The 9,217-nt window shown below is 42.0% G+C and overlaps 1 protein-coding gene across 1 annotated transcript in view; it reads left to right on the top strand.

The window, feature by feature from the left end:
• Positions 1 to 3,055: 3,055 nt before the first annotated feature.
• Positions 3,056 to 9,217, top strand: part of KCNIP4 (potassium voltage-gated channel interacting protein 4) — a 284,447-nt gene continuing 278,285 nt past the window's right edge. The window contains exon 1 of the mRNA XM_044418030.1: positions 3,056 to 3,143. Within this exon, the coding sequence (XP_044273965.1) occupies positions 3,056 to 3,143 (88 nt within the window). The remainder of the gene's footprint in view (positions 3,144 to 9,217) is intronic.

Genomic DNA, 9,217 nt, shown 5'->3' with positions numbered 1-9,217 from the left:
GAGAGAGAGAGAGAGAGAGAGAGAGAGAGAGAGATATTGCTTCCTTCTTGTATGTTTTCTGCTCAGAAGAGACACCCAGAACCCTGTGTAAGGTTATTTTCTCCCTTTTGTTTGTGAGTAGAGTAGAGGAACATTTTTCTGAGCAAGACATGGCTCCAGGTCATGTCTTTTTTGCCCTTTTCTTTTTTCTGAGCAAAATACTCCTATGGTTGCTGGGAACTTGTCTGTGTGTTTGTGTGTACATGCTTTGATGGGTCCCAGGTTGTAGAAAATAAGGTTTGCATTGTTGCTGCTGGTGGCGTTTTTTTAACAATTTACTTGTAATTACATGTTTCTGACTCCACCTGTGCTGGCCTCGTGTTTCCACTATACCAATTACATTGGTCATTCGCTGGCATCGAGACTGCAAGCAAACAGATATATTCTGTCAGACTCTTGTTCAGGATCGGAATAAAGAAGAACAATTAATGCTCAAAGCCCAACAGAAATAAAATAATTCCATTATTTTGATGCAGAGAGAAAGCTGCATGAACATCTTTCAGCTGAAAGTTTCATAGCAGCAGGACTGCTACACAAAAGGCCTTGCTGCTGGTGGAAGCTAGACTAATCTTGAAATTGGGCTGTGATTAAATTCAAATGACAGTCTCTTAAGTGCCAGGGACAGGCTCATACTGAACTTGCAATCCCTGAAATAATTGGGAGCCAAGCTGTTTAGAGCCTGGTGAGAACCAGCATTTTGAACTGGGTATGGTGTTACCACAAATGCTTCAGAAGAGGCCAAATGAAGTATGGATATGGGTGCATCCCTGCTAACAACTGGGCTGCTGCATTCTGCCCTAGGAAATGCTACCAGACTATCCTACACTAGCTCAGCCTTCCCCAATTGGTGCTACCATATGCATTGTACTACAGCTCCCATCATCCTTAACCATTGGTCATCCTGTGTGAGGCTGGAAGCTGTTCAATTTAAAACATCCTGAGGGTACTACATTGGGTAAGTGTAGTAACCTAATCAAGAGACAGGGAGAGAGAGGATCTCCAAATGTGGCTTCAACTTCCACCATTCCAACCATTCACCATGCTGATAAGGGTTTCTGGAAAATGGTCCAAAACATCGTAAGATTTCTCTTTTGCCATCCATTCCTGGTAGAAATCTAGAAGAGAGCAAAGCTGAAAAATCAACTTCCTGGTCTCAGTCTTCCAGTGTGGCCATAGATTCCTGGTTGGTTGACTGCTTTCTGGTGACCAGCTAGGTGTTCAAGAGCAGGGTGAAGGACTCCCAAGCTACAGACATGGGAGATCTCGTGCCTTCTGGTCTACTGTGACCCCACTGTCATCATCTCAGCCTTAACTGGATTGAATTTATATTCATTACCCTTATCCTATGCACCAGTAAGCACAGGCATGTGATCAAAGAGACTTTACCATCTCAGCTGGGTTTACTGAAAAGTAGCTGTGGCCCAGAGATGTCAGAATGGAGAAGTAATTCTTTCTTTCTATTGGTTGCCTTGGTTCCCAGTGTTTAGTCTTTGGTCATGATCCAGCTCCACTACTGCAAACCTTCTCCACTGTGGTCTTCCATTGTTACACCTCGACCTTCTAGTCCAATTATTTTTCTGTACCTTCCAGCCTAGTATGGCTTGGCTTGCACCTGTCTTTACCTATCTTGACATGATAGGGTAACCCAGATCTTAAAAGCCCCTCTACCCCCTCCCGCCCACCGAGGTCCCACATCAGATAATAGCTCTTGTGCCTACTCTAGAAAAGAACATGTTTTGGCCCTTAAATAACACCTTGATTGAAGCTAAGTCTAAGTATGCATAGTTGAATTTTCACATACTTATTCCCTGCTACGCTTACATCTTTGTTCCCCCCCCCTTCCCTCTGTAGTTTTACACTCTGTTGAATTTAGATAAATAAGTCACACTGTGTTTATTAGGGCATTGGGGTTTATGTTAGTGTGCAAAGCACTACCTACCCAGATGTCAGTCTAAAAGATAGATGATAGATAGATAGATAGATAGATAGATAGATAGATGATAGAGTCTTAACATACATTATTGTTAAATTTGATATTTCTAATGGTGTTTAGGATCCCCTTTGCACCAGATGTACAATTTGGAAGCATTTCTTTTGCAAGCTGTGGTGTAAAGTTTCTTTTTAACTATACACTGGCCCATGCAAAGTTTCTCTGTGTCCTGGTACAGGAATAGTTGAAAGTTTTCACATCACAGGGGTGTGCTATACAGTTTTGCTCTTCAACACCAGTGGGATTTAACCTTGTCATTTTATCAGCACTAGCTTTCCTGTAAGAAACAAATATCCCTTACTTTGATTGATTGTTCTTTTTTTTTTTTTTTTTTAAAGTGAGATTTGGATAGAGACAGTTGTATATAGTCTTACTGTGCCAGGGCGAATAACCTAGCCTTGAACAGCATGCATAAATATTTTCCCTGTGCGCTATAATCATGGCATAGCTCTTTATTTCATTTTTATTTGCAGAAAACCAGCAGGCAGATTTTCTCTCCCCCATGTCACCCCTTGCAAAACAGAATTCAAATAGAGTCCCTTGCCCTCCTTTCCCCACCTGCTTACATGCTGATTCATTGATGAGGACAAATTTCTGTGTGTAGAATTTGGCTCACAGGCCCCGCCTCTGCCTGAATGGTCTGTGAGGTTGCAGCAGTGTCTGCTTAAGGAGACTGCTGGGGAAAGTGAATCTTTGCCATCCTATATCCAGTTGAACTACAAGTGTTCATCATACCAGACAGCTTGTCTAGGCAGTTACTGGAGGACCCGAGCACAACCATCCTGTTCATCCTCCTCCTTTTGGTTGACTGTTTTACTTGCATTCTTTTTTCTTTGCCTCCTCTGGTCCTTTAAAGGAATCTCCTTTTTCAAACAAATCCAAAGGAGTTTGTCTGGCATTAACAAGGCTGCTTCTGAAAAGGCAGACGGTGATAGAAACTGGGACAGAAGTTCTCTGTCAGGAACTATTCACTTTTATTAGCAAAAGTGTTCTGGCTCTCCTCAGAGGACAACCGTATTGCATAAGATGAGTGGATGTCGAAAACGGTGTAAACGTGAAATACTGAAATTTGCCCAATATCTTCTCAGGCTAATCACAGGTTCTCTCCATACAGGTAATGACTCTTCTTTTCTTGTTCATGGAATATGCAGAGTGGCAACATTTACAGTACTTACTTCATTACTCTGTTTTATGATCATCTAAATTTAGTAAAATGCTGGGGAGGTGGGTTGAGGGACAGTGGAATAAATGAATATAGGATTATTAGCTGCAAATTATGCAGGCATCTGCAAATTGTATTAGGTTATATTACACCTACAATTACATTCAAATCAGTACCATGCTGTTAATATGCAGATATGTTTCCATATTGTTTGGAGGGGAGTGTATCGAGAAATCTTGTCCATTGCACTTCCCTCTGTGTGGCTTACACAGACAGGCTTTAATGTATGAATGATGCTCATGTTATCTTAGTTGGCAAGCAGAGCTGGTCTTGAAATATAAATCAACTGCTGGATGTTAGCACGACATTAAAATTCTATCAGGAAGAGTTTTGAAAAGACTGGGGTTGAGAGTATTTACAGTCTGTGAAATTTCTGTAATCTCTCTTCTGACAGCAGAGCCCTTGAAATTGGAATCTAGTAAAAGGAAGGTGTGTATGTGCTTGTGTTGATTAATCTCTGCTTTAAGGTGGGTGAAAATAACCGTACAAGTCAAAGTGGCAGCTTTTCCTTTTTAAACAAATCCTGCATTTCAGAAGGCGGGCCAGCTATCCTTCTAAATAAGTCTTTGGAAATTACACTTTCCCTATTGTGATAAGGGGAAAGGTGTTTTAGGGCTAAGGTGTGTTAATCAGGTGACAGAGATAAATACTCTTTCTTATATGATGCAATGACATGTTCCAGGTGATATTAACACATACTGCAATTTTGGAAACCATGTATTTTCCCCTTCTTTTTAAAAACATTGATCTGAGTAGTATCTGCATGTGTGAGGTTTGAAAGAGGTGTGTGTATAGTATTAATATTTATAGAAGTGTATTCAAATGCAGTCGTTAAGACACCACTGTGTGTTGAGCTGTTGTGGGTTTTTATATCACTGTTGTTATTCTTGGAACCTTGTGGCCAGAACAGTTTCAAATCAAATCCCAAGATTCAGTTTTACAAACAAGATAAAATATTTTAGTCTGTTAGTGGTGTGTAGAAGGAAAAGCCCATTAAAATAGTCTGTATCTTTTCCCGTCTTGTTTAATATTGATTTGGGGCAGTTTTGTGTCTCCCACCCCCATGCTTTATTGAATGTGGTACACTGCAAAGTTTTCAGTACAACCATGTGTTAAATGTCTGTTGTCATTGCTGACATTTTCTTCTTTAAAATCCTAGTATCCGAACAAGGATATTCTCAGGTATTTCTCAGACATATGTTTGATCGTGTTCCTTAGCCTGCTGTACAGATTGCTGGAGTAATTAGAGCTAGAACCAGCAACTTTTGGATTTGTGCTTCACTGCCCCTTGTGGTGAGACAGACCACACAGGAAACCTGCTGGTTTCCCCTTGATCTCTTAGGATGTTGCACATTTCTGGGCCAGGCATAATCTGTGCCTAGATGACACTAAGCCTGACTTTATCTTGTGCTGGCCATCCCTGGCTTGTAGTCTTCTGTCATTCTCCCCAGACCTCAGTCCCAAGGATTCATACCTCCTGTTTCTTGTCCTGGCAGTTCTTTAGACTGCCTGCATCCAAGCTATGGGTATGATGCCCCCATTCATGTAAATGGGAAATTGTTTAACATTATCACGGAAATCAACAGGGATTGGAATGTGCCTGAGTTGTGACCACTGCTTTTAACATGGTTGACTAAAAACGAGCACAGAATGCTTCTGTGTCATTGATTTGCCACTGCTCTTTAATTGCCTTCTCGGAATTCCATGGCATCAGTTTTCATGAATTACAACTTGAATTTTAGGCCCCACTTCTACTCTGTACACAGGCAGGTACACACAGAGGACAGAATGTAAAAGGGCTCCATCTTCATAGGACTAACAAAAAATGTCCTCCAATCAATATTTCTTTTAAACTGTTTTTGTTACATAAGCAAAAGAAAAGTAATAAAAACACTCTGCAACAACCATTTTCCAGCACTGCAGAGAAGTCCTTACTTCGGTCAGTGTCTCCCACTGGTCCACCCAGATAGCAAAACCCCTTAGCTGAACTGACAGCCATGAGCAAAGCAGCTAGGAAGAAGCAGGCTTGGCGGGCTGGATGGTGGAGGAGGACGACAGGGGATATAACTAGCTGCATCGGCCTTGCAAGGAGGAAGAGAAGGATGGCAGGCATTCTGCACAAAGAGTAGCAGCTTTCGGGCAGGGGAACCCAGTGACTGGGAAGACACAGAAGTCTGAGCCACTTTTCAGCCTGTTGAGGCAAAGCTGCTGGTCCCTGCTGCACATACCTCTTGCCCCCTCCTCTGTGCAAACTCAGAGCTCTGCCTTGGTTCCTTTGAAGAGAAGCAACAAGGACTAAGGAGAAGCAACAACAGAATCAGATGCACTAATGCCTCTGCTCTGCTTCCTAGGTTTTAACTGGCTTCTAAAGTTAAATAGTTATAAAGAAAAATATATTCTGCTTTTCTGTGAGTTCCTAAGTTTGTCCAATCTTTCTGAAGCCTGGAGATCCCAAGGCCATGCTCCTTGCTCTCTCTGCTCCCACTGTCATTCTTTATAGCCTCGGATTGTGTTCATGATCCTAATTCCAACTGCATTCTTTTCCCTGCCCTCTTCTTTCTGAATGACCATGACTGGCAGAGAATCTCAGCAATCACCATTAATTATATTTCCACATTTGCCCAGACTTGCCTTGGCCAAGAGATCCGCTTCTTCCTAACTTCCCCTCCAACTTCCGAGTCTCTTTTCAAAACTCCTCAGCCATTAAGCAGACTCCCTGGCAGTGCTGCAGTTTGAGGCATTGCCTGGCTTGCTACACAAAGCTCCCAAGGCCAGAAGTAGCCCATGGGAATTCAGCTTGGTTCAGAAATTATCTGGGTCACTTTGCCATGCTTTGGGGAGTTATCCAGCTGCTTTCTGAGCCAAATGGATGTCAGCCAGAGGAAGATTTCCCATGCTGAGTGGCAATATCAACAGTTGAGTGCTAGGCTCTAGTGATGTTGTCTGCACATGACTGGAAGTAGATCCCACTGAAATGGTTCAGTATGATCTTTTTTATGATTGGCTGGAGAAACGGGACTTGGCTTAGATTTAAAGATGTTTTTAAATTTTTATAAATTGGTTTGAATTTGATTATAGAATGTTAAAAAGATACGTTTAAGAGCTGACCCAGTACGTCCAATGTATTTGATGATTGATGTTTTTAGTTTTTAGTTTAAAAATTTTAATAAAAATCTTTATATATAAAAAAGAAATGGTTCAGTATAAGGTTGGATGTGCTCCAGTCATGCAAACTTATTAACTGTTTATTCACAGATAAGCTCCATCATATTCAGTGGTATCACTCTTTTATATATCTGATTGGGAGTGCAGGCCAAGTCTGCAATTCTCCCACATTTCTCAGAGGGCAGGTTTCAAGGAAACAATTGCAATCCTATTGAAATCAGCATCATGTACTCCTGAATGTGTGCACGCAGATTAAAAACCTTAACATCATTTGAGCTGACTATGATGATATTCTTCTTATCAAGACTAAACAAACTCTGTGAGATAAGTGTGTGTGTCTGCATCTTTTTAGTTTCCACCTCTCAGGGATTTAAGGAGTGACATTAAAATAAGGGCCGTCCTACTTTGCTTAATTTTAGGCTGTCTAGTTGCACATTGCCTGAGCAGATGTACTACCTGATTTGAGGAAACCATGGTTTGCTATTTTGTCTTAACTGGCAAATCATACCTTGTAGCTTTCCTGCAAACCAGGTAGAAACAGAATCAAGCTGTGGTTTCCAGGCTAAGTATACTACCCAACCCTGCCTTTCCATTGGACTACAGATGTTTCTGAACATGCCACTCCAGACTTCCACCCTCTACTAGGTACTAATTTTCTCATATATACTGTGGTTGGGGACATTCTGGCAAGGGGGGTGGATAGGCAAAAACACCTTGCTGGGCATTCAGTTCCCTGACATAAGATCACAACATTGGTTATTAGTGGAACACATTTTATGCACTGTTTCCTAAATAAATTCTTGCAGGTTAAAATTAGCACTAATCAAGATGCTGCTTTAGTTTACAAAAGGAATCATGAGGAGAGCAATCAAGTTTAAAACTCTTGATTCTTATCGCATACACTTCCCTTGAAAACTCTTTCCAAGTCCAGAATGAAGTACTATAGTTGCTTGTGAAGTATCAATTGATTGTGATTACTATTTGCACTTGCTAGAAGTCCCCTTTTGTGAAAAAGCACACAACACAAAAGCGTGGGGCACAATACAGCCATGGTACCTGCTTAATTCTCCTGTTGAAACCAGTAGTATGTCAAAGTGCTTGACTTTGGCTGGATAATATGCAGTGGATATAAATGCATAATCCCCTAAAACTAAAGGCAGAGAGAGATCTTGAACACATAATGATGAAAACTGATAAGAACATTTGCAGAAAGTTCCTGCCATGATAACTGCAGCATCCAGGGGAGAAGGAATCTTATGGTAGGGTTAGGGGGTGAGGCTGGACGAAATGGCACAAGAAATCACGGGAATTGTGGATGTGATGAAGGCTTGGGCAGGAAGTGGGGATCAGGCCTTTGTAGGAGAAGCCAGGAAGAATATTAAGAGAAACAGAAAACATGCCTGCTCTGTACTGGCCTGGTCTTCAGTGTCTGCATGCTCAGTGGGAAGTGTGTAACAGGGGGCATATGTGCACAAACCTTTATGCCCATTGATGCTGCACGTGATCAGAAACTCTACTCAGTTCTGTGGTGTGCAAGCTGAACACACGGATGTCAAGAGATGGCATTGCTCTTTGTGCTTGGTCTATATTGGAGTGGTTAAACCTCAAGTTAAGGCACAGGTGCTGTAAAACAGAATTCTGAGGTAGAGTTTTCCCGTGCAGTTATTCTGGAGGCTTTGAATTTTTAGCTGAGAAAACCTATTAGCAATTGGGGGGAAGAACTATCCTGTATGTTTTTATCACTGACAGAGAGATGAAAGGAAAACACTATTGTTGGTAAGGAAATCTCTCCCCCTGCCCGCACCCCCAAATATTGAGAAATAATGCTATCTTCTGCTGCAGCAGCTGAGAATTTCAATGGCCATCTTTAATATGAGTTTCAGTGCATATTTATCAAGGCAGCTGTTTTCCAGGCTGACAGATGGTAAAAATGATTGACTTAATAATGACAGAAGTGAGCAACTGACAGTATGAGGAATATTAACACAGTTTTGTGCATAGTTCACAATCACTTATATACTTTGGGCACAATCTTATGTGTGTTTGTCTAAACACACGTAAGCCCAGCTAGCAATGGGAGCTTTAGGGCTTTTTTTCAGTCTAAACACACACAGAAGTCTGTCCTAAATGATTTTTCATCCCTCCCCCTCACCTCCCACTGCCCTCTGACAGCACATTTCCTGATAGTATTTTTCAAATGACTTCCTTGATGATTTTCTCACTATGATCTCCCACTCTCCACAAACACACAGTTATTTGTCATCAGTAGAAGGGCTCACTTCAGGGGCAAGTCCTAGATGATGTGGGAGATTTGGGATGAGAACTCTACCCTTTTGGTTCAACTTTGTAAGATAGTCACCCCACAAGCAAACAAGCTCCCGTGTCAAATCTGGTATAGCTCTTAGAAAGAGAAAAAGTGTAAAGGCTCAGAGGTCATTTTCTGTTCTTACACCATTTTTTAAATAGAACTTCCTGCCAACAAACTTGGAAGGTTCCTGCTCAGCACCAGCTTCAGGTTTTGAAGACCTTTGCAGAAGGCATGGTTGGTGGACCCCCAGCCTTAGCAGGCCTGTCTTCTCACCACCAGAGTCACAGGCTGCTGTTTTTCCTCCTCCTCCTCTTCCCAAATTGCCACCACTTGCCTCCTTAATGCATAGTCAGTGGGCAAGCCTCCTCCGCCCTCCCACCACCACTGCCTGGGCCAGGCAAGAGGCAGGTGAACAGGTTGCCATGATCAAGAAGCAGAGCACATTCAGGAGGCTTTTGTTGGTGGGTCCCTGCTGGTGTGCAAGGACTCAGGC

The sequence above is a fragment of the Varanus komodoensis genome, unplaced genomic scaffold (assembly GCF_004798865.1).
Source record: "Varanus komodoensis strain SLA01 unplaced genomic scaffold, ASM479886v1 scaffold9, whole genome shotgun sequence".
In the NCBI taxonomy this organism is placed as follows: Eukaryota; Metazoa; Chordata; class Lepidosauria; order Squamata; family Varanidae; genus Varanus; species Varanus komodoensis.
The sequence above is the reverse complement of the archived record's forward strand: the minus strand, read 5'-3'. Positions and strand labels throughout refer to the sequence as shown.